We start from the raw sequence: 24,888 nt of genomic DNA, 5'->3' as shown, positions 1-24,888 counted from the left end.
TCCTGGGGTGCTCCGGGGGTGCGGAGCGGGGCTCCCGGGGGCAGAAAGGCGGGGGGTTCTGGGGTGCTCCGGGGGTGCGGGGCGGGGCTCCCGGGGGTGCGGAGCGGGGCTCCCGGGGGGAGGCAGGCGGGGGGTCCTGGGGTGCTCCGGGGGTGCGGAGCGGGGCTCCCGGGGACAGGCAGGCGGGGGGTCCTGGGGTGCTCCGGGGGTGCGGAGCGGGGCTCCCGGGGGGAGGCAGGAGAGGGGTCCTGGGGTGCTCCGGGGGTGCGGAGCGGGGCTCCCGGGGGCAGAAAGGCGAGGGGTCCTGGGGTGCTCCGGGGGTGCGTGGAGGGGCTCCCGGGGGCAGAAAGGCGGGGGGTCCTGGGGTGCTCCGGGGGTGCGGAGCGGGGCTCCCGGGGGCAGAAAGGCGGGGGGTCCTGGGGTGCTCCGGGGGTGCGGAGCGGGGCTCCCGGGGGGAGGCAGGCGGGGGGTCCCGAGGTGCTCCGGGGGTGCGGAGCGGGGCTCCCGGGGACAGGCAGGAGGGGGGTCCTGGGGTGCTCCGGGGGTGCGGGGCGGGGCTCCCGGGGCCAGGCAGGCGGGGGTGCCCCCGTGCCGGGCCGGTGCCGCCGGGAGCGGGGCTCCCGGAGCTGTCCCTTCAGCACCAGCGGCACCTGCCGGGGCCGGGGCGGCGGGGCCGGGCGGGCGGGTCGCGCAGGCGCGGGGGCCGCGGCGGCTGCTCAAGGTGTCGGCGGCGCGGCCGAAGATGGCGACAGACTGAGGGCGATGGGGCCCGGCGGCGGGCGCGGCGCGGCCCGCGGTCTGGCGCAGCCGACGGGGAGGCGGAAAGCCGAGTGAGCGGCGAGGGGAGGGCAGGAGGAGGAGGAGGAGGAGGAGGAGGGCAGCGGGGTTCGCCGGGCGGGGCATGCCCCCGAGCGGCGGGCAGGGGCGCGGGGCGGGGAGCGGCGGCGGGGCGGCGGGCGGGAGGCGGGGGGATGGCGGCGGCGCGGAGCGGCGGCCGCAGGTGACAGCGGCGGCAGCGCGGGGGGTCCCGGCGCCGGCCGCCCCCGCAGCATGATCCGCGGCGCCTGGCTGTACCCCCGCGGCGGCGGCGGGGCCGTGTGCTGCGCGCCGCGCCGCAGCGACAAGCCGGTGGCCGACCCCGAGCGGGCGCAGAAATGGCGCCTCTCGCTGGCCTCGCTCCTCTTCTTCACCGTCCTCCTCTCCGACCATCTGTGGCTCTGCGCCGGGGCCAAGCTGCGGGCGCGGGAGCGGAGCGGCGGCGCCGGGAGGCCGCGGGGCCGGGGGCCGCGGGCCTTGCTGGCGGCCGAGCCGGCGGGAGGCAGCTGCGAGGCCTTGCTGGGGAACCTCAGCCGGGCCCCCGGCCCCGCCGGGCCCTGCCCCGCCGCCCGCGGCGACCTGGACTCGGCCTGCGCCCGGTTGCAGGCCCTGCAGCGGCCGCGGGGCTCCTCGGCCGGCGCGCCCCTCCGTTCTCCCCCCGCCAGCCCCTTCGCCGCCTCTCCCTCCTCCAAGAGGACCTTCCTGCAGGCTTACTTTAGGAACTTCAACCTCTCCTTTTGTGATACTTACACGATCTGGGACCTGCTGCGGGAGATGGCCGGCCCGGAGGGCCTGGACTGCAGCCTGGACAACCTGACGGTGGAGCTGGTGGTGGCGGCGGCCGGGGCGCTGGGCGGGGAGGCCTGTAGCAGCTGCGTCCAGGCCTACCAGCGGCTGGACCAACACGCTCAGGAAAAATACGAGGAGTTCGACCTCTTGCTGGAGAAGTACTTGCAATCAGAGGAGTACTCGGTCAGATCCTGCCTGACGGACTGCAAGGTAGGAAGAAGGATTGGGGTGCTCCGGTCTGGGGGGGGGGGGGCTCCGTTGTGCCGCCGGGTGAGCTGCGTTGATGTCCCTCTGCCCCCCCGAGCCCTGGGGGTCCGGGTTGTGGCCCTCCCGCCCGTGCTCCTGCCTGCCCACGGCCCGGGGGTGGCCCTCAGCCCCCCGCGAGTCCCAAGTGTCCCATCTACAGGAGTGGGCTCTGGCTCTCCCGCCCGTAATCCTGCCTGCCCACGGGCGGGGGTCTCCCCAGCCTGGCTGTGCTGGTGGGGTGGGCCCAGAGCCCTAAGGGGCAGCCAGGACGGGGTGGTGGGGGAAGGGGGCAGAGCAGGGCTCGGCCTGGGCGTGCATGTGCTCACAGGTGCCTTCGCACCCGTTCTCACACGTGCAGCCTCCTGCCATCGTCACCCACCCCTCGTTATGTGTGCAGGTGCACACGTGGAGCCCCTCACTGCTGCCTCTGGCCTGCGGGTGCCATGGAGCGAGCACTGCTGAGGGGTGCTGTGCAGGGCTGGGGAGCCCGGGGCTCTGCCTGGCTGCCGTTGTGCTGAGGTGTGCAGACGAGCAGTGACCTGAGATGAACCATGGTGCAGGTGCCCCTTCTCCACTCGCAGCAGCTCTTTTCCAGCCCTTCCACTCCTTCTCCCCAGAGAGGTGTTGGGATGGGCCTCCCCCCTTGGCGTTCACTCCAGCATCTCTGACTGTCCCCAGCCCAGGGCATGGTCCATGTTCCAAAGGCAAATGGATTTGCCAGCAGCGGTCACATCAAGCAGGGTGCTATCTTCTCTCCAAAATGAGAGCCATGGTCACATCTCCATCCAGAGCCCAGTGTGGTTCTGCTTTCCCACCAGCCCTGGAGCTTCAGCTTCTCCACCTGCACCAGGCTGCCTGACTCCCTCCAGGAAGCACAGTGGTCTCAGTAATTAAACCTGCTTTCCCTTTCTTGCAGCCACGTCTTGGGGGAGAAGCAGCAGGGTGTGTTACACGTTGTACCCAGAGGGACGGTCGCAGAGCATCCCCAGAGACGGGAGAGGGCTTGACCACTGCTCTTCTGGGGAAGTTTTGAGGGATGCTTGGAGCTGTGGTGATGGTGCAGGTGGCTCTTGGTGTGGCACTTGTCCCCTGGGAAAGCATGGGAGCAGCACTGGGGCACAGCACTGGGGACACTGGGGTGTCCCCATCAAGGGTATGATGGCCACCGTCCTCCAGCTTGTGTTTCTGCGTCGCTTTTGTGAGGAGCTGGTTTTAGAAAGGAGCTAGTGCTGGCATTTTGGGCCAGCACCAGGCCAGGTAATTAAAATCTGCTTCATGAAGGGTACTTGGTCTTAACATCCTTGATGAGAAAGCAGGAGAGCAGCTGGGATGATGCGGAGCTGGAGGCAGCAACGGGCAGGGCGCGCACCTCCTAACTTGCTCCGGGTCACGTTGGCGGTCGCATCCTTAGAGCATCTGTGAGCAACAGCTTTGTGGTGTCACAGGTGGTGCTCGGGAAGCAGCAGCAGGGTGGGAGCACAGGGCCAACCTGTAGGTGCTCACCCTGGCCGCCCATGAGGAGATTTCCAGGACAGGTGCCCGAACCTGCACAGGCACTGGCCTGAGCCCTCGCTGCTCCCGCTTGTTTCTGCCTCATGAAAATCAGGCCACTTATTTAAGCTGCTTCAGTAGGTATTTGGGTGCCTTACTTTAGACTTCTGCGAGTCCCAGCCTGGCCTTCTTGGTGGCTGTTCCCCGTTTGTAAATTAAAACTAACATCAAACTCATCCAGCTGGGTGGTGACGGGAGAGTTTTGGCTGGATTTCCAGTGCCCTGGACTTCAGCAGGGGCTGCAGTTACTGGTTGCACTGAACAGATCTGGCTGGCGGGATTTTTAAAGCAGCCTGAATTTGTAATTCCTGACCAGATGGTGAATAATATTGCATTTTCTGATGTGACTTGGGCTGCACGCTGCTTGCATGAGGACCTGCTTGTAAGTGACAACAGAGAGGTGCTTCTCAATGGTGACAAGATATGAGAGCAGATGACAGCAAAATAGGAGGGGAGTGGAGGAAAGTATAATAGCTCAGCCAGCGTGAGAGGCTCCTGCAAAACCTCATAGCAGGACTCAGGCTGCAAAAAGCCCTGTAGCTGGGTAAACAGGATTTAAATGGTATTTCTGGGGCTGGGTGAGCGTGCGGGGCAGAGGACGGTGCTTAGGCTGCACCATATGGCTGCCCCCCATTCCCAGCCTTCCTGTGCTGTAATGGCAGCTGGAAAAATGCAGGCAGGGAAACAAAGTAGCTCCAGTTCACCTGCACACAGCCTCCCTCTGTAGAGCCGCTATCCCTGCCTGTAATTCCATCCCTGGGGAGCAGTGTGGCTCGATGAACAGCACACACGGAGCTCTTTGGCAGCCGAATCGCCCGGGTGATTTTGGCTCTTTATTGCATCTGCTTTAAAACAAGAGCCCCACTGGAGCAGCTGTTTCCTTCTTATGGCAACAGGTTTGACTCCGAGTTAAAAAGTTGGAAGCTCTGAGCATTGCTGGTTGGAGGCATGGGAATCCCGACATTCCCTGGTAATAAATCACCCCCAAGGCTGCCCCTGATTTTGGGGTGCTGTGCTCAGCCAGTGCTGCGGGGGGATGAGCAGCATCCTCAGTATCCAAACCCTGGATCCATCTGTGCCCAGACCTTTGGGGAATATTCAGGGAAGGCTGAGCCAAAGTCACCCCAGGAGATAGAAATGCTGTGAAATGGTGTGGTCTCTGTAACTCAGCTGCTCAGGTTACTGTAATACTCTCCTAGGCCTTTTTATTTTCTGCTCAGAAATTATTCCCGGGCAGATCCCACTTTCTTGAACACGTTGTTATTCCTGTGCAGCACCATCAGCTTCCAAATCACACTCTGAAAATTTTTACTTATTACTCTTACAACTAACACCAAAAAACCCAGTGGCTGAGAGAAAGTGAAACATGAAAATACATTTCTTGCATCAGTTGTTTGTTTGGATTTTACATTTGATGGGCTTTCATAGAGGCTGGCTCTCACAGCTCCTCATGGGCACGTCTCTGGAGGATGAGGATGAAGTGGGTCCACAAGGCCCTGGAATCATGGAATCATTTTGGTTGGAAAAGACCTTTAAGATCGTCAGGTCCAACTGTTGATGGTCCATCTGTCTTCTGAAATACATTTCACTTCTTGCAGTGAAGACCTGCTGCTGGGGTCATGGTGCTGGGTAGTGGTGGTGTGCATAAGAGAGGTGGAAAATACTCGGGTTGTTCTGCCTGTAAGAGGGAAAATGCGTTCAATTAGTTGGGAGCAGCTGCCTGCTACCGCCATCTCCCTTCTTCCTGCACCACTTGTTCCCTTTGTCACTGCACAATACGATGAACTTTGTGTGCTGAGTGGCTGTGGTGACACATTGGTCACATCTTTTAGAAGGGCTGGAGGAGGTCACAGCCTGGGAACGTGGATGTTCCAGCTGAATATCGTTGGAGAACGCAGGGCAGGAAGAAATCCCCGTCCTTTCAAAGTGATGCCCTGTGGGATGTGGCTGGCTGGTTTGTGCCTTTTTTCCATCTTTCTGAACAGGGAAAAAGCAGCATTGCTCCAGCTCAGCCAGGTGAGAGGTTTGCTGCTGTCAAGGCAGAGCACTGTCTTGGTGCTGTGTCCCTCAGCCACAGCTGCCACGGAGAGCTCCCCGAAAAGCGCCCGTTCCCAGCTGTGCTAGGGCAAATCAAGATCTATGGGACAAAGCTTGTGGAATTAAGGACTCATTAGGTTGCAAGAAACAAAGCTGTGGAGAGAGAAGGACTGACAGGCAGGAGCTGCAGGGCTGGGGCTGGCAGCAGAGCGCTGGTGGGCAGGCAGGGCTGGGCAGGACCTGTAGCAGCTCAAATGTGATTAGATTAGCAGGGTTTCTCTGCACACCCGGGCTGGTGGCTGTTGAATCCCCCTGCGGCCCTGCCCAGATCTATTTCTGCACCTCTGATTTCCCCATTCTCTACTGGAGAGCCCCTCTGGGAGAACCTAACAGGACAAGATTTCATTCCTAAGGCTTTCACAGCATTCTGGTGCTTCCTGGTGTGGGTTCACGGGTGATAATGTGAGGCAGAGGGGACCAGTGGAAGATGCTGCCGCGTCGCACCGGGCACAGCCCGCACCGTGCAGCTGGGGAGCAAATCTGGGATGCCCAGGTTCACCATCCTCCAGGAATCCTGTTCTCTTGCTCTTGTTTAGCCAGAAACAGCAAAAGCAATCTGCATCTCTGCTCAGCATCCCTCCCTGTGGAGCAGCTTCTGGAAAGCCAGGCATGCCGGGACCAGGAGCTTTGGGAGGGCAGTGTCCCAGGAGGGCACCCTGAACTGGGGATGCCTCTCGGGGGAACCAAAGCAGCCTTCTCATAGAATAGAATCGTAGAATGGCTAGGGTTGGAAGGGACCTTAAAGATCATCTAGTTCCAACCCCCCCTGGGACACCTCCCACTAGATCAGGTTGCTTAAGGCCCCAAGGTTTTCCCTTCACAAAAGCAGCTTGAGTTGAGTTTGTCTGGGCTGGGCTTATCCAAAATGCTGCTTGACCTGGCTCTAAGCCAGGATGGCTCCTTGCAGAGACCCTTTGCTCCCTTGGGAGCCACAGCAAAGTTGGTTTCACTGAAATCTTGTGCTTTTTTTCTTGTACATCTTGCAGTCCAGGGTGGGCTTACATGAATGTTGCAGCTTTGATGGGTGGTTGCAGATCAGCACCCTGGGCTGGGCACCTGGTTCCCTCTTGCAGTCATCGGTGGCTTTGTGGGTGCTGCAGCAGTGCCTGGGAGGCAGCTCATCCACCCACACCCAGGTGTCTGCAGAGATAGGAATAAGGTTTCCTGGTGAGATGGAGCTTTACTGGCACTTCCTGAGGTGAAAAAAAAAAAATTCCAGAGTAATTCCAATGTATCAATGTGGCATCATTTGGCAACTTTAGCAAGACCACGTGCAGGAGTTTAGCTGAGCGTGCAGCTCCAGGGTGCACACTAGCTCCACGTAAGCAAAGGGAGTTTTTTGCAGCCCTGCACAAAGTTGTGACAAAATTGTGTTAAGGATTGGAAGGAAATGGTGAGGTGGTGTGAATGGGGAGGGATTGACCACTGGTTTCAGTGGGGTTTGGCTGCCTGCTTTGGGCTGGTTCTGTTAGTCCTTGTCTGTTAATGTCTGTCGGTGGTACTTAAGGGAGAAAAAATGGAAGTTTATAAAAGCAGCAGGTCTCTGCACAGCAACAGGCAGGTCGGCAAATGGTGCAGGGGAGGGTGAGAGATCTGTCTCCATCAAACTGTCACCAAGTAGCTACAAGTGACGCAGGCGCCAGCGCCTCTTCCTGTGCCCGTGTGCTCCCGGCTGTGCCTGCAGCCGGAGCTGGATGCGTGTGAGCCCGGAGCTGGATGCGTGTGAGCCCAGGCTCCTCTCCCTGTGTGTCCTTCCCTGAGCCCGGGCTCCTCTTTCTGTGTGTCCTTCCCTGAGCCCGGGCTCCTCTCCCTGTGTGTCTTTCCCTGAGCCCGGGCTCCTCTCCACGCGTGTCCTTCCCTGAGCCCGGGCTCCTCTCCATGCGTGTCCTTCCTTGAGCCGGGCTCCTCTCCATGCATGTCCTTCCCTGAGCCTGGGCTCTTCTCCATGCATGTCCATTCCCAAGTTCAGGCTCCTCTCTGTGCATGTCCATCCCCAGGAGCACAATGTGCACGGGGGGCTTTACTGGCATGAGCTCCTTGGAGGATCAGTTTTAGCCTTTTGGAAAGTGTCTGGCAGGCCATGGTCCTGTTGGGTGTGGACAGGGAGTCAGGGAGCTCAGCAGCGTGTGTGATGGCATCAGCAAAATGTGTCACCTGGTAAAATGACACAACCCCCCGTCCCCTTTGCTCTGCACATCCATTGCCATGGGGACAGCTTGCAATGCCAGTTCTTGTAACAGGCAGTGATGCACACCCCATAGCGCTTTTCCTCCGTGTCCCATCTCCAGAGCTGCCCAGAAGGGTGGCAGGCAGCAGAGCAGGATACACCTGGCTGCCAGGGGCTATTCCTGCTGTCACCAGGATGCCATTAGGATGCGGCTCATGCCTGGCTCTGTGCAGAGGATGCTCAGCTCTGCTGTCGTTTGAAGGGCAATGACTCAGGGACAGCAAATCTGTGAATGAGACACGGAGGCTGCTTGTGTGAGCAGTAGCCATCTGGCCACGCTGCCTGGAGCTCCAGCTCCCACGGCAGGGCCAGCCCCTGCTTGCCTGGGGACACTTGACCACTTCAGCCTTGCTCCTCTTCCCCTTGTGGCGTTTGCTCTTGGCTTCTCCCTGGGGCCTCTCTCCTAGCAAGAGAGTGCTGTATTTTTTTTTGTTTAACATCAAAAGAAGGCAAAGCTCAACCCTCTCCAGACCTGAGTCTTTCCCTGACCTGCTCCTGGTCTTCAGGGCACCTGCCCTGCCAGAGAAACTTATTCCTTGCCCCCATTAGCTGGGGGGTAATTTATGACTCGTGGCACTGAAGTGTCTAGCCTTTATTTTTTTATATCCTATCTAATGTAACAGGATGTTCTCATTATCTGTATAAATGTTTAATCTATTTTTGAATCTTGCTAAGCTCCTGGCTGCAGAAGTATCTAATGGGAGTGAATTCCTCAAGTGATTCTAATAGATTGCAGGGACCTGACTTTCCCTCTGTCCTGACTCCATCACGTTCAGCTTCAGCTTCAGAGAGCAGTCTTTAATTACTTTTTAGCTAATTGGGCTGATAGCAGACTAGGCTGCTAACTAACCTGCTGGTTACCTGCAGCCCCATGGAGGGTATCTGGGGAGCTATGGGCAAGTGTCTGTCCAGAGCCATCCTGGCTTGTGCAACTACAGCAAAGCCATTGCTGTGCTGGTGAGCAGCCCTCCTGCCTTGCTGAGCCCCCAACTCTCCCAGGTACCCTGAACCCTCCAGGAGCTATTTTTTGGGTGCTGGTTAAGGGCAGGACCGCGTGCTGGGGGGCTATTAAGGAGAGGTTATTCGGTTCCTCATGCAGCCAGCATGGGTGTGGCTGGAGCTGCTTGAGCCTCCTGTGGCCTCGGGCTGGCTGCTCAGGGGGAATTTTATTTCTTATTTCTCAACCTTGTCTTGTTATGACAAGTTGTCTCCTTCCCCAGCTCTCCTGGTGTCCATCCCACACAGACCTTCATGCTCCCGTCCTGGCCTTGCCTTCCCAGGGAGCTGCTTTCTTCCTCTCTAAGCTCCAGCCAAAACCCTTCTTGAAAGGAGCCTACCCTCTGCATTGACTGTCACGCTCTTGCTGGGCGTGGGAGTGCCCATCCTTCCTGCCCTTGCTGTGCTCTGGAGCTGGTGTGGTTGGACGTTTCTCAGGACAGAGCCTGGTGTTGTGGAGCCTGTAGCACAATGGGGTCCAGCCCTTCCTTCCAAGGTACTTCCAGAAGGAGCAGGCTCCATATGCGTTTTGTTTGCATTCAACACATTTGTTGTACAGCAGCACCTGCAGGCAGCCCACCAAGACTGGGGCCATGTTGTACTAGACACTGTCCAAGCATGGGTAGTCCCTGCCAGGAGAAATCACAGGGCAAAGAGAGGGGACATCTCCCCAGGATGCAGAGGGGACTGAACATGCTGCCAACATCATGTACAGTGGAGCCAGAGCTGGGGTCTGTAGGCATCAAGGAGCAGGGTACTGCCACCCCATTGGCATCTTCTCTTGGAGGAAGGACACATCTGTTCCAGAGTGGAGTGTGATGATTAAACAAAAATATTATTTCATGGGAGTTGTATTGTTTTTGAGCAGTGGTACGGTATCCAAAGCCTGCTGGGGTCTGCAGGAGTGGCTGTGTAGGACTGGGTGGCTGCAGGCAGGTGGCTGGACCATGGAGGAAAACCCCCTCTGGGTCCTGATGGCCACGGGGCCACCATGGCAAACCTGCACTGGGTCAGGTGGGAGCTGTGGGTGGAGGGAAGGGGTTCAAGGGTCCCACACCTTGGCCTCTGTGCCCCACATCACTGCAGCACCAGGTGCTCTGACCCTGCACCTGTACAGGGTGCTCTGCTGGAGGTGGGTGGGGTGCAAGAAAATGGGGCAACCTGGAGGGAAATGAGGGGGACCTTTGATGTGCAGGCACAGGGGTGCTGGGTGTGGAAGGACAGGGAGCTTGGCAGTGGTCACTGCCTTTCTGTCCATCCAGCTGTGCTGTTCATTAGTGTGCTTTATTTCTTACTTGCTGAGGGACAGGTGGGTGCAGCCCCACATCCATGCTGGGCTGCCAAGTGTCATCTGTGTCTATGTTTGCAGAGGCAGGGGGAGATGCTGGTTCTCCTGGCCTTTCCCTCTGCCAGGTGTTCCTGAGACACATGGAGCTACTTGATACCATGAACTTCAGCGTGATGGGTTTGTTACTTGGGCTTTGGGCAGGCAAGGTGCACAAAGGTCTTGCTTTAAAGGTGTTTTCATTTTGAAAGATGAGCTTTGAGGGAATTGTGTGTCTCGGGCTTCTTTTGAGTAGCTCAGAGAGGGTTTTATTTTTGAGGGACCTTTTTTTTTTTTCTCTGTAAAAGAGAGTGCTTTCAGTTGTGTCTTTATTCCAAAAGTGAGGAATAAAACTGAGTTGCTAAAAGCAATGGGCTTCAGGAAGTCACTAAAGTGTTGTGGCAGGTAGCTCTGACTTAGGCTGCTTTGGAGTAGTTCTGGAGTGACTTCAGTGACATGATTAGGAACTGCTGGAACTGCTGGCAGAGGCATGAGTCTGGTCCCAGGGTGTGAGTGAGGAGCACAGAGGGGATTCCCCTGCTCAGAACCCTCCCTGAAGATGATGATTGGTGCTGGACTCAGCACAACCTCCCGTGCATCCATGCCACCCTGGCATGCTGCAAACTGTCATTGTGCACAGGGTGGCTGAGGGAAAACTGATGGGAAAACACCCCCTGGAGATGGGTGGGCTGCAGGGTAAGCACCAGCAGGGGCACATGCCAGCAAGCCCTGGTGGGCAGCAGGCGGGATGCCAGTCCAACAGCAGAGTGTTCCCAGTGATGTTTGGGGAACACCAGCTCTGGCAAACATCTGGGATCCCCACCGGTGCTGTTCCCAGCACCCCACAGCCTGCATGTGGCCGGCCCAGTTCCCAGCCAGCTCCTGTCCCCATCCCATGCCATTCCTGTTGCAGCCTCCCTGGCAGTGCCTGGAGCTGCAGACACTGACCCCCCTCCGTGCCCTACGGTGCTGGGGTACAATGGGCAGAGAGGCTCCCCAGTCCTTGCCTCCCCTGGTTGTGAAACGGAGGATCCGTGGCTCCAGTGCTGTCATCACCAGGCACAAGTCAACATTATATTAAAAAAAAAAAAAAAAAAAGAAGTAAAAACAATACAAAAAAAAAAAAAAAAGAGGACAAACTAATCGCACACAGTTGTTGGGTTTTGGGGTTTTGTTGTGTTTCCCCCCCTTCCCCAAACCAGAGCCTGTGAATGTGGTGAGACAGGGATAATGCAGCTCCAGAACTATCAAAGAAGATACCAAAAAAGCAGCTGTTACAGATAGGATGTGAGAACAGCCTATAGCAAAGGTAATTAAAAAAAAAAAAAGTTTGAAAAGCTCAACATCGTTAATGTCAGAATTGCAGGCAGCTGTAATTGAATACAGTGGTAATTGGACATTGCAGCTTGTGTTTGTGACTCCTGGCCGGCCATGGACGTTAGCATTCCCTTAATCCTCTGCCATCCAAGGGGGCTCTTCTCTCCCCCGCTGTGTGTCCTGCTTCCTGCACTGCATCCTGATGTGCCAGAGCTTGGAGAGGTGCCCGAGCGGCTCATTAGCAATACTCATTTCCCTGTGTCCAAGATTAATGAGGTGCAGCCACTCCAGATGCTCATCTTGGGCCATGATGGAAATGTGAGTCCCAGGAACTGGGAAGGGAAGGAGCATCTCTCAGCCAGGGGGCTGGCAGGGGCCGGCAGGGATTTCCGTTCTTGGCCCACCTGGAAGCAGATGCCGTGCCCTGATGAGTTAAGATGTGAGTGAGGTCCCTGTGGGGGCAGGTGAAGGGATTGGGGAGGAGGGTTTTGGGCAGGTTCCTGATAGGGGTCTGGTCAGAGAGAGCAGCAAGCCTGGCAGGATGCTCATGGACCACCCTGCCACCAGGTTGTAGGATCACAGAACTCTAGGCTGGAAAGGACCTCAGAGATTGGCTGGTCCAACCTTTCTTGGCAAGAGCCTGCTGAGGACCCATGGCCTCAGCAGCAGCAAAGAGGAGGAGGAGACTCATGATGGCAGAGCCTGGTGACTCCCGGGATGAACTCCTAGCATGCTCCTGGGTCTCCTTCCTTGGGGGCAGAGAGGAACTCGGTTTGGCACAGAAGTGCCTGCCAAAAAGTGCCTGCCTCTCCTCTGACTGCTGCTCGGTTGGAAGTGTGAGCAGACAAATAGCTGTTGGGAATCTAATTAATTTTGTTTCTTTTTAATGTCTTTTGTGACCAGGTATTTTGGCACACCTGAAAAATTCAGATGCAGGTAAGGTGGCAGATCCACCTCCTCCTCACATAGAACTTGGGTGGCTGAACTTGGCCCCTTTCCTAGGCAGCAAAACTCCTGGTGCTTTCTCGGAGTCATCTAGCCAGTCCTCTGAGCTAAAAATGCAGAAAGAGGGCACCAAAATAGAGCTGTTTGGAGTTCAGGTCACTTGTATTTACTTGGCCAGGCTGGAGATCAGCCAAAATCAAAACAAAGAATGGCAGAAACGCTGGTTGCAACTGAGCTTGCGTTCCAAAGAAACCATGAAGGCAGGGATGGAAAACAGGGAGTGCTGGGGAGCCTCCTGTTCTGGCTGTGGGGCTGAACTGCGTGTTGCTGCAGCCCGGTGCTGGAGCTGGGACAGTGCAGGTGACAGCCACAGGGACCCAGTGTGGCTTCCCTCCTCAGCAGGCTGCTCGTGTCCCCAGGTGGGAGCCATGGAAGGACCCGGGGTGATTAAAGGTTTGAGAGGGAGACAGGCAGGAAATGTGAGAGAGTAAATCAGCCAAGCCTGCCCAAGCTGTGACTAAACGGGGAGCGTGATACATCTGCAAATACTAGAAATGTGTAAACACAGAGGAGGGTGAGGGGTGGCTGGTGGAATGATTGAAGGGAATGAACTTTTGGATGGAAGAATGTAGGTCAAGTAGGAAGGAAAACTTGTAGGCAGCAAGATGAGTGTTTTCCACAGTGAAACAAGCTCCTTGGGAAAGGCGAGGGAGTCCCATGGATGGAGAGGTCTAATGCCAAGCCAGGTGAGGGCCTGGAGGACAGGTGGAGTGGGAAAGATGGACTCAGAGGGCCCTGCCTGGTCCTTCCCCCTGCACCCTGGGGGCTGGCAAGGCCAGGGACACTGGCAGCACCCACTGGGATCAGTGCCTGCTGTGCATGGAGGGGTGGGTGCTGAGGTCTGCTGTTGCACGTGCTGTCCCTCAGCATCTGCAGCAGAATTGCTGTGAGCAGATGCAGCCCTGCCGGCTGTACATCAGCAACGAGCTTCACCTCTTTGCTCTTTATTGCTCCTTACCCTGGAGCACTGGGGCACACGTGTGAGGGAGAGACCTAAACAGCAGGACACTGCTGGTGCTGTGACTGGCAGACCTGTCACGTGGGAAAAGTCCAGATGATGCATCACAAAAAAGTGAGCGGCAAGTTTTTGGTATCTTAATACTTGTTTAAATTTGTCAGCTGTTTGTGGTGTAGTTAACGCATCCAGTTTTTAATCCTGGAGACTTCATGACTTGGGGGAAGGATTCATCTCACCCAGCTTCAGGCATTTAAAATTCCAGCAGCTGCTCTCCAGGAGCTGTCAGAAGTCGTGGGCAGGGAAGAAGAACAGCCCCTCCAGCCCCTTGATGCTGGCTGCTCAGGGTGCTTTGGGGACATGTGTTGTCCTCCCTCTCTTGTTTATAAAGGCAGCCCAGATAACAAACTCTGTGATCCCTAGTACAGATGTTGACCTCTCAGTATGTCCCTGCCAGAGGCATCCCCAGGTTTCAGGGGGTTAGAGCTGTCACATGGGGTGTCTGTGCAGCTTCAGGCTCTTGGAGGCAGGGTCCTCTCCTTTCGCGCCAGATTACACGCCTGTAAATAACGGTGTCATGTTGAGGCAGGGGCTTGCCAAGTCCTCAGGCCAAAGTAAGGATGTGTCCCATCTGGCTAAGTCCTGGACAGTCAGTGGAAGGTTTGAAGCCTGCTTTATACCTGCTGGTTTTCTGTCCCGTTTATTGTCACTGTCACTGAGATGTCTGACCCTCCTTTACATCCCGTTGAGGTCCCATGAGCACAATGATAGATGTTTTCATGAAGGTCAAAAGCTCATCACTCTGGTGGAGTGTCATGAGCCATCCACCAAGGGGTCCTTCTGTGTCCTCCTTGCTGCCCCACTATCCCCATGCTCCTGACATGGTCCCCAGGGGAGCAGAGGCTGGTGGGGGTCAACACGCATTGAGCTGGGGTTGTGGCATCTCTGGATGTTTGCCCTGCCCATCTCCCCTTCTCCTTCTTGGCCCTGGCAGATGCAGATACAGACCTTGAAGCTCTCCCTCCCACTTGTGTCCTTCCATCCTGATTGCAGTGTCAAACCCTTCTCTGGACCTGTTCTGCTTTCTCAAAGTCATGAATGTGGAACAGGCCAGGGAGAAAAAGCAGGACAAGAGCTGGATTTCCCATATCCCAGCTGAAAGCCTTGACCACAGAGCTATTGGCTGCTCTGAAGGACTTGCTCCCTGTATTGTGTCCTGGTCCCAATCAGACTTTTTGCCATGAAAGTTTCACCAAAATTCACATGCTTCTGTGAAAATCCTGCTTTTCATGATTTGGCATTTTCCCAGAGAAAAGAAAAACCAAAAACCATAAAAAGAAAAAAAAAGAAAATAAAATAACTTGCCAAGAATTTCCCAACCAGCTTTAATTCTGAGACACTACCATGAGCCAAACAAACGATGATAAGGATCTATGGAAACATGGGGAAACAAAGAAGTGATGTTTTTAAAGCCTCCAGAAAATCAAAAAGCAGCTGGAAGGAGGAACAGGGGGTTTTCTCCAAGCACGCCGAGGAGGGAAATTCATTCCCTTTGAATCACAGGGAGTCCTTTCTAGTTGGTTTCAAAGGAAGTTGGATGTGGTCTTTAACATGACCTTAACTCTGTTGCTGGTGCCGAGATACATTCAGAGATGAGCTGGAAGTGCCACGGAGGGTGCTGCTCTTCCCAGCGGTGCCCTGGGTTTCTTGCAGCCTGAGGCCATGAGAAACGAGATCTCCCTCCCTTTTCCAGCCAGTGAAGACAAACAATTTCCACCCGTGCCTGATGCTTGGAAGATAAAGAGGGATGCAGGAGCTACAGTCTTAACTGAAGCCATCTGGGCTGTGCCCAGCCAGCTGGGAAGGGCACGAGCAACCCCAGGGTGGATGGGGAGAGCTGGGTTTGGCCAAGGAAGGTTGGCTGGGTCTGCTGCAGATGGAAGCTGTGTGGTCGGTGGTGGCAGAGCTGAGGGAGGGGGACTTGTGACTGAGGCAGGGCTTGTGGCACAGCCTTGTAACTGCTGATGAACCCCTAGTTTGCTTTTCCTTCTGGGAATCTTGCCAAGCACAGGTCTAACCCGTGGAAAGGTGAGCGGAGCGCACAGGGGCATCTGCGCTGATGTTTGGTATGTTTGAGTGTCAAAACATCCCTGGACATTGAAGATGTTGCCCCGGGGTGTCTCCACGTGAGCCACAGTGATGGTTTCCTATGAGTTGGGAATGTTCCTCAGAACCAGGTAGATGAGTGGGGAGGGTGTTACTGGGTGGCAGAGGGATGAGCCTGAGGCTGCAGGACGTGCTGCATCCCAGAGGTGCCCACAGCTTCTGGCCAGCAGCTTCTCCAGCAGGCAAGCAGCTTTTGGAAATGGCCAATGAAGGCCCATGGTCTGCTTTGCTGTCGCATGGTGGCCTCAATATGCACCAGGAGAGGTTCAGATTGGATATTAGGACAAATTTCTTTACTGAAAGAGTGGTCAGGCCCTGGAACAGGCTGTCCAGGGCAGTGGTGGAGTCACCATCCCTGGAGGTGTTAAAAAAGCATGGATGTAGCACTTTGGGAAATGCTCTAGTGGGCATGGTGGGGTTGAGCTGACGGCTGGACTTGATGATCCTACGGTCTTTCCCGACCTTAATGATTCTGTTGTTCTATGTTCAGAGCCAGTGGGGACCACAGTGCTTTAGAGGGGCTGTAAACCCCTGCCCTCCCCTGCCCTGGAGAGCAGTGGGGTGTCTTGGTGGGGAGGCAGATGCTCTAGGATGGGTGATAACTGGTGCTGGAATCTTTCCTGTGATGGACCAAGCTCTCAGGCCACTGGTGTCAGCAGAGTCACCGTGGTCTGTCTCAGTGCCTGTCTGTAGAGGAAGTTAGTCCATGTGCTTAATTAGCATTATTTTTGTGGTGGATTTAGTTCCTTAGGTGGGTTCCACACTCCCAACGCTTGAGCAGTTTATTTTAGCTGATGGGTGAGCTTGGGCACTGACAGCCAGTTCCCACATCAGCTGAGCTCTCCCTTCCCCTTTCACCCCATGTCTCTGTGATGCTTCGGCTGCCCTGGGTGCCTGGGGAGGTGACATGTCCCTCTTGGTGGCTTCCCTTAGGCTGTCTACAAGGCCTGGCTGTGCTCCGAGTATTTCAACGTGACCCAACAACAGTGCCGACACCGGATCCCATGCAAGCAATACTGCCTGGAGGTGCAGACCAGGTGCCCGTTTGTGTTACCGGACAATGACGAGCTGATCTATGGAGGTTTGCCTGGCTTCATCTGTACGGGTAAGGAGGTCTGGGGAGCAGGACCACGGGAGGATTGGGTAGGGGAGGGTGCTGAGGAGCCCTGTTGGGCTTTGCAAGCCGTGTGCCAGATTCTGAAGGCTCTTTAGGGTGAAGAGGGAGGAGATACAGCGTGGAAACACGTGAGGCACTGCTGGAGCATGGCTGCTTGGGGGTGAGGTGTAAGTGGTTAACGGAGACCCACGGTTTAGGGTAGGAAATGGCATCCCAGCTTCTGGGGCTGAAGGTGATGGGGTTAACGCAGGGCCGGGGCATTTAACTGCTACAAGCAGCTTTTGGGGGTGTCCTGAACATGTTCCAGGGCTGCAGTCCCTGCCTGCAGGGTCACAGCCCCACTGGGGGCCAGTCCTGGAGGGTCTCTGAGTGTCCCAGGGGGTCTCCATGTGTCCTGGTTCTCAGGCTTTGCCAGTCCTGTGGCATGTGGCTGGCAGGCACTGGGGCTCACCCCCACTGCGGCTCCACCCGCAGTCTCCAGCTGATCCCTTCTTCCTCCTCTTCCTTCCCGCAGGGTTGCTGGAGAACCAGCTGCCCAATGAGGAGGCCAAGTGCTGCGAGGTGCAATGGGACTCCTGTGACCACCCCCCAGACAGCAACGACGACACATCCCTTAAATCCACAGCATCCGAGTCCCTCCATTTCCACCGCCACGACCCCCACCTCCATCACCAGCACCAGAACCACTACCACCTCTACCACCACCATCACCACCACCAGTACCACCAGCCCCACTCCCCATCCTTGCTGCCGGTCTCCGCAGGGTCTCGCCCTGGCAGCAGCAGGATCAGACTGTGCGTGCTGGTCCTGATGCTTCTCCACACCATGGTGTCCTTCTCGAGCGTGCACGGCAGCGGCGGGGCGGCCAGCGGAGGGCTCAGCCTGGAGGCTCTGCCCGCCCTGGAGGAGAGCGTGGCACGGGACGAGTGACACGGAGGGGAAAGCTGACCTCCAAAGAAGAATGCCAGATCTTTTTTCCACGAAGGGGGGCACATGCTATTCCTCCAATGGGAGGCACGGGACTGGGGGTGACGCACACACACACACCCCCGCACATACCCCCCCCAGAGCTGCTCGCCGCGGGGCATCCCCGTGATGAAGAGTCTCTAACGCGCACAGGGCTGTGGGACTCGGCTTTGAGAAGGGTTCGGTCAGTAGCAGCTGGGCAGCAGGAAGGTAGGGCACGAGGGTGTGGGGAGTGGAAGGGAGGGGAGGGGGTCCCTTTGGAAGAGGTGTCCCCCCAGGAATGCCATCCATCCACCTGCCGCGAGTGCCTTGGGCGCCCGCACCACGCCAAGGGTGTGACTGTCAGCCTAGCTCTTGTTTCTTTTCCTCCTCTGTCCATAAATCCTGATGGGCCAGGCAGGCAGGGAGGCAGCACCTCCCAGCACAGCCTTGTCCTTCCCCCCTCCCTCCTGTCCCAGGGGAAAAACCCACCAGCTCAAGGCAGAGCCATCCCCGTGGAGCACAGTGGCCTCAGTGCAGTGTTCCCCTCTGCACATCCCCTGGCTGGGGTCTGGGGAGGGGACAGGACAGCATTTCGCTGGTTCTGCTTGGGGTTTGTCTTGTTATGTCCCCAGCCTGCTCCTCCAACTTTGCCTCTCCTGCTCCTCTGTGCAAGGAGGTGGAGAGAGAGGGAGGAGGCACAGAGCAAGAGGAACATCCCCAGCATTCCCATATCCTGCTTTGCCAAGTGTCCTGATGATTTGGGTTAACATTTTTTTTGCCTTCTTTCCTGGCTGGAGTGGCTGGGCTCCAAGAGGAGTTAGGGAGATGTGACTCCAGCAGTGCACAAGCTGAGTGGGGGAGCGGGATGCTTCATGGATGCATCCAAAGGCATCCTTCCATGCTTCCCAGCTCCAAATCATTGACTGGATGGCTGGAGAAATCTGGCTTGCAGGGGGAGTCTCCCTTACAAAGAATAAGCTGGGGAAGAGAGTTTTTGGGAGTACTTTGTATCCACGAATGCTTCCCAGATCAGAAAATGTCTAGGAGCCCAGCTGGGAAAGCTGGACTTGGCCAGGCAAGGTGCTGGCTGGTGCAGCCTCATTTGGCTCACTCACTGTTTTTAACCTGAGCTCAGCGTATCCAGAAATTCAGCCCCAAACAGACATCAGATCCTGCTTTCCCAAGAAACTCCCAAGATTTCCAGTCCCCCACCAGAAACTTCCCAGCAGGAATACTGGTGCGTGGGGGACGGTGCTGTGCAGTTCCTGCTGGGGAAGGAGGAGGGTGCGTTTTAGCACGAGTCAGCTGCAAAATGTCCTGGTCACCACAGGGATGTGAACCTGCTCGTTGCCTGCAGAGGGTGTCTGATGGTTCCTGTTTCTAGGCTGCCTCTTGATGGGGGGAAGGGCCCGAGATGGATCACTGCAGCCCTGCTGGGAGACAGGGATGTAGCAGGAGGAATGTCCTGCTGCATCTCACGGAGTCCCAGATCCCTGCCAGGGTCCAAGAAGTCACAGAGTTGAGGACTGTAAGAGTTTTGTGGTTACTGGTCTGCTGAGGTGAAGCAAAACGAAGCAGAGTCCCATGAGCAAAGCTACTTCCTACCTGGCTGGAAGAAGGAAGTACCAGGCATCTCATGGGAAGGACAGGGTTCCTGACATTTCCAGCCCATTTCCAGACCAAAGAGGCTCTGAGAAGCAGCTGAATGTTTCATTTCTGCTTTGACTTGAATCTCAGAACTTTGGGGTGATGTTTACATGTTCTCAGTTGCCTGTTACCAAAGCCCCACAGATTCCAAGCCTATGAACCCGCTGTCCCTCAGTTGCCCGGCTAGGAGAGGTGATGTTCCTGGAGGATGCAGAAAAGTTTTCCCAGCAGATTTCCTTGCTGTAGCTACACAGGAAAGGCAGGACCTTTCTCATTTGACTGTTCCTCACAGCATCCATAGATTTTCAGGCTACTTTACATCACTCTGAGAACTCAGACCTGCAGTAGTCCAGCAAATGGGGGTCTGACTCCTCTGGAATGAGCTGTGTGGCTGTTTTAGTGACCAGGAAGATCGTTGAGGCAGAGCCAGGGAGGGAGCACAGTCCTGTGCCTGCCTTGAGACAGCCACATCCAGCTCCTTCTTAAGGAAATTAGATTTTTCATGTACTGCCAAGAGTTAAGCTAATTCCAGGCGCCTCTCTCAGAGATAGGCTGCATCCAATCTTCCAACAACTCATCTAAAGAGAGAATAGCCCAGTGTGGTGCGTCAGCGAGTGGCCCTGAGTCACTGGCCCTGCTCATTGTCTGCTGAGACACTGAGCAGTGCCCGAGCCTGTGCCAGCGTGGTGCTGTGGGCTCACTCCTCCACAGCATCTGTGTCTGTGTGACTCCAGAGGCTGTTCTTGAGGGGTTCCTGCCCTTCTGCTCACCTTGAAGGTCTTCTGCTCCAGTAGCGACCGGAGCGATGGACCCATGTGGTGGTGTCAGTCCAGGCTCAGGTGGTTTTCTGGTGGCACTGAGGTTTGGTGATGGGTGATTTCTGCAGAGCTGCAGAAGTGAGGTCAAGTTATCCACAGGGATGGCTGGCAGGGGTTTGCTGGGATAACCTGGGAGCTGTGACAAAGGTCTTCACCTTCCATGGCATCATCTCAGGAGGCAGGGAGTCTGTGCTAAATCCCAGTCAGTCCGAAAGCTGGACCGTCTCAAAACCAGAGTCCTTAGTGTGGTTCCTGAGGTGTAGCTGTGCCAGCCCTATTGGCCTGGAGGGAGCAGGCTCCGCAGGGCAGCCGTGCCAGAGCAGGAGGTGATGGGCACGTTTTCCAAGCAGTGGCTCCCCGGGAAGTGCACCCATGAGGCTGAGGTGGCGGGGGGCGGGCAGGGGCGCGGAGCCGCGCTGGCAGGCGCAGGGCTGGGCTTTTACCTAGTGTGACTGGAAGGAAAGTGCTGAGTCTTCACAGAGCAGGGCTTTTGGAAGGAGTTCTTTTATTTAGTGAGTCTGGGCTGCTGTCAATAAGTTCTGTGGTTTTAGGGCACCATATGCTGTATTCAACACTTTGCCAATCTCGTTAAATGAATCCAGACCAGGCTGTTCACAGAGCAGGAGGAGCAGCTGGAAGCAGTGTATGTCGCAGTCCATCATTACCAGGCCGTCGGATAAAAATCTCCTCTTTGGTCTGACATTACAACCTTAATCACCCTCCATCCCTATTAGCTTTCTCTTTGGTCTACAAGAGGAAAGTCCAGAAAGGAGACGTTAACGTGGTCTCACTTCATGCCACTGGCATTATTGTTGAAACATGAATGTGAAGGTGCCTGGGGTGAGGTGTTGCTTTGCCCCATCTGTGCAGGTATCCCTCAACCCAAGCCCCTCTTGTGCCCAGCAGACCAGGAAACCTTTGTAGAGCTGCATTCCTTCAGCCTCCTGGGACCTTGGAAAACACCAGGATTTATCCTACCAGGAATATAAACCTGAGGTGCTTTTGCCTTTTCAGTCTTAACGATCTTATGTCTTATCCCCAAAGAAGGTGCCACACATAGGGGTTAATAACTAAACCCCAACCTTTCCCCCAGTGGATAAACTTCTCTCTTCTGGGAGAAAAATGCCCATCAGGAAGGGGTGATTCTTCCCTGGCAAGGCTGCGGGAGCTGGGTGGGTTATGCTGTCCCATGGGGTCTGGAGGCAAGAGAGGGTAGAGCAGCTGGGGCTGTGGCAGGAAAGGTAGCCAGGTCCTACCCGGCTGGAGTGTTAGTCCTGGGTATTGCACTTTAATGTAACTGCCAGTTGTACAAATTAATTAAAAATAACTGAAGAAAAATCCCAAAGAAAGGCCCTGCTTCCTCTGGTGAAGATTAATCATTAGTTGAGTCTTTTTCTTATGAAAATACAGATCCATGGTAGCCCCAGGCAAAAGATTCCCAGGGAGAGCCCTCACCATTCGTGCTCTGAGTTAGGGAAATCGCTTTGAAAGCATCTGACAACTAAAGCAGAACATGTTGAGTAACTTGGCAACACTCAGAAAACATCTTGAAATGGTTTTTGTTCAACACATTTTGCTTTGCTTCAATAGGAGATGTCAGGGCAGTTCATTCACTGCCACTCAGGACTGCAGGCAATGCTGGGAGGCGGCTCCTCTGCCCGTGTTTAAAAAAAGAAGAGGAAAGAATCCCTGATATCTGCTGCTCCCGGGGCAGGATCCTCCTTGGTGATGGGATGGAGCTTCCCATAGCCATGGGGAGCTCTCCCCACATGGCGTTGGCAGGGGAGGTGGGTGATTCCCAGCATGGAGCAGGGCCATTGGCACAGCTGGTGGGACAGGGTCTGCTGGAGAGGACACTGCCCTCTGCTCAGCCTTGGGATTGAAGGCCCTGCCCCCAGAAAGTCATGCAGTGGCTTGTGATAAATTATAATATGATACCTCACTCCCACCCCGGAAAGGAATGCCTATAGGAATTGGTAGGGACAAAATCAGGACAGACACATACTTGCATTCTCTGAAAATCCCTATTAAAATCCATGTGATGTGCCAGACAAATTTGTTTATAGACTTTTTAAGCTGCCCTGTGGATATAAATCTCTCTTAAATTCTCCTTCAAAGGTTGGGAAGGGCAGTGTCTAATGTTTAGGCAGGACATTAATAACCATCTACTTCAGCCCATCAATCAGTGCCAGTTCTTGGGCGTCCCAGCGGGGGGTGACGTTACGAAACCCCATCGTCACCCCAGAGGAGCCTGTTCAGGGCTCCTGGACCAGGGCAGCTCATGGGGCTGCACAGGTCCAGGCACGTTGAGTTTGGTTTCAGGATTGAAGGTTTTCAAGCAGCTCTTTTTGGGTGTTCTTTGTCCACATGATTCTTTTTGGGTGTTGTTGGTTCATGCAGCTCTGTAGGTGACTGCTTCCAGCCCTGTGCAGGTAGGGGAAGCCTGCTCCACTTGTCCTCCACGTGCCAGCCAGGAGGTGGGACCTGAATACTGAAAATCCCAGGGGTTTACACCCTTCCTGCAGCCCTGAGCTCTAGCTCAACCAACCAAGCCAGCACCAACCCATGGCTGAGCAGAGAAGAGCATCCTCCCAAAAACTGGGCTCCCAAAACCAGGGCTGGCTCCACCATTCCCTGGGGGGGTCCCAGCCATGGTGGGTGCTCTTCCCACTGGGCCAGGGGGAAGGAAGGGATTCACCTCCACCCTGGGCCCCTGCCAGGGAGGCATCAAGAGCTCCAGGGCGCTTTTCAAAGAGCCCTGCAGTTCATTCTGGGATGGAGGGAGCAAAGGAAACCCCTTGGCTATACATGAAGGATAAATCATTTTCAAATAAGGATCATAAAAAGGAAATAATTCCTTTTCAAAGTTGGGATTTTCTCAAGGTTCCCACAGCCCCTGCTGGCAGGGCAGGAGCTGGGCTGCATTACCAAACACGGTTCCTCCAGCTTCACATGCTGTGTGTCTACAACTCCTGTTTGAAACAAGGTCAGGAGTGGTTTCCAGACTCGTTAGCATTTTATGAAGATCCTTTTCCAGCCCGGGCAGTCGACAGCTTCGCTTGTTGTAAACTGGAACTCAACAACAGCAGAAAAAATAGGTTTGGCTTATGAAATTTGGGGTTGGCTTTACCATTTTTAAATGTATTTGGGAACTGTACGTGCTTGAGTTGCAAAACAAAAAGACATTTCAAGCCAGACAGTTGTGTGTTTTTTGGTGTGTTTTTTTTTTAATTTTGAAACTTGTCAAAACAAGCCATATTGATAATTATGACCAATTTTATTATTTTTTTTCAAATTGAGAAATGTATCAAGAACAGCCCTTTCCCACAAAACCTTTCATTTTCAAAAAAAAAAAAAAAAAAGAAAAAAAAAAATCAATCACACTTTTTCTGCTTGCACAGTTGGAACTGGTGGCAGTGGATTCGGAGAGAATAGCAATTTGTAAGGAATTCCAACCAGCTCAACTTAAAATAGCATCCAGCCAATTTCTTGGGGGCAGGAGGCTGAGCTGCTCCATGGTGAAAGCAAACTGGAGAGCTGCTGTTCTGACCAGGATGGTTCCAGCCCAGGATAACACACCTTGGGAACCACGTAGGCATGTTCCCCTTGGGAGTTGGCTGCTGAGGTACCTCTTCTTCTCCATCCCTCTAACCAAGCTCTATCTTCTTTTCCAAACCAACATGAATCCAACTTCTTCTCGCCTGCGATGCGCTCACACGTGGCAGTTGCGGGGTGCCTTGGAAACTGGAGATGCTTCTGTGTGTTCATGGGAGCTTAAATTGGGAAGAAATTCCAACGGGCTGGTCCAGCAGAGATGGCAAAACGCGAGAGAAGCAAATGTCATGGTTCAGCAAGAACGGGTAGTGGAGAGAGCCCCGAGGACGTGGCCCTTTCCCTCTTGCCCGTCGCCGTTCCAAGCGTGGGAGATGCCGTTCCCGGTGGCCGCGGGGAGGTCTCTCTGCCCCTCTGCTGATGGGGGGTCCCAGTGGGGCAGGGGGACCTCGGCAGGGACTGGGACAGCCCTCTGAGATGGCTTTGCCTGGGTGTGGGACCAGGCTGCTTGTGACCGAACCCTTCTCAAATGCTTGTGAAATGTGGGTGGTTACAGAGCTCAGACCTACAACAAAAGGTTCTTTTCCAGCACGTGGTGGCGAGGTGAAAAAAAAAACAACAAACCATACTGCTGAAGTCAAAATATTCTTTCTAAACCCCCCTGCCCAGTTTCTCTTTCTTTCCAGCTTTCTTCCTCTGCCTCCTGGACCCTCCCTCTTGTTCCCACCCCCCTTCTGTTTCTCTTTCTCCCCTCTGTCATAAGAAAGTGACTGTGTCCTCGAGGGGACAGTTTTCTTATGCCATTTTATACACTGTGCTTCATGTTTAGAACTTTTTTGCACTAGTTCCTACTACATTTATTTTCCAAGATGGTTTGACAAAAAACAAACAAAACAAAAAACCCAACAAAAACACAAACCCATGCTATAATTCAGTTGTATTAAAAATATTATCCTACTACTCTCTGTGTTCAATAGTCTCTGTACCTGTAATGCTTTCAGTTCTGTTGTATTTTGGGGCAGAGGTTTTCTCAGCTCCTTGTTTAACCCAGTAAAGAAATAAAATGTTAAGAATTGATGATAACTTCCTCCTCCCTTTCTCGGCGGTTTCATTCGGGCCGTGCAGGTCCTGGCCAGGGAGACACGGTCAGACCCACCAGAACCTGCCCTGCAAGCTCCCTCTCTCTGTCTGATGGGTGTTTGGTTGTTTTTTTTTCCTGCAAAATCCAATCTCAAATGGAGGACAGAAGAGGCAGAATGGAGGGACAATAACCCTGCCTTACTGAATTTGATTTCGTAACCTTTCTTTATATTCTTT

The 24,888-nt window shown here is 55.0% G+C and overlaps 1 protein-coding gene across 1 annotated transcript; it reads left to right on the top strand.

The window, feature by feature from the left end:
• Positions 1–958: 958 nt before the first annotated feature.
• On the top strand, positions 959–24,654 carry NALF2 (NALCN channel auxiliary factor 2). The gene is made up of 4 exons (XM_051630227.1): positions 959–1,815; positions 16,423–16,594; positions 17,121–17,782; positions 23,745–24,654. The coding sequence occupies exons 1-3, from the start codon at positions 1,051–1,053 to the stop codon at positions 17,534–17,536; spliced, it is 1,353 nt and encodes a 450-aa protein (XP_051486187.1). The 5' UTR covers positions 959–1,050; the 3' UTR covers positions 17,537–17,782; positions 23,745–24,654.
• Positions 24,655–24,888: the final 234 nt, after the last annotated feature.

The sequence above is a fragment of the Apus apus genome, chromosome 12 (assembly GCF_020740795.1).
Source record: "Apus apus isolate bApuApu2 chromosome 12, bApuApu2.pri.cur, whole genome shotgun sequence".
Classification (NCBI taxonomy): domain Eukaryota; kingdom Metazoa; phylum Chordata; class Aves; order Apodiformes; family Apodidae; genus Apus; species Apus apus.
This window is presented reverse-complemented; position numbering and strand designations above follow the sequence as displayed.

What these genes read in the sequence shown, in the direction of transcription:
- NALF2 (XM_051630227.1), top strand. Translation starts at nt 1,051, where the DNA reads ATGATCCGCGGCGCCTGGCTGTACCCCCGCGGCGGCGGCGGGGCCGTG. An exon ending in CCTGCCTGACGGACTGCAAG is followed by an intron (nt 1,816 to 16,422) that starts GTAGGAAGAAGG and finishes GGCTTCCCTTAG; the next exon opens with GCTGTCTACAAGGCCTGGCT. An exon ending in GCCTGGCTTCATCTGTACGG is followed by an intron (nt 16,595 to 17,120) that starts GTAAGGAGGTCT and finishes TCCTTCCCGCAG; the next exon opens with GGTTGCTGGAGAACCAGCTG.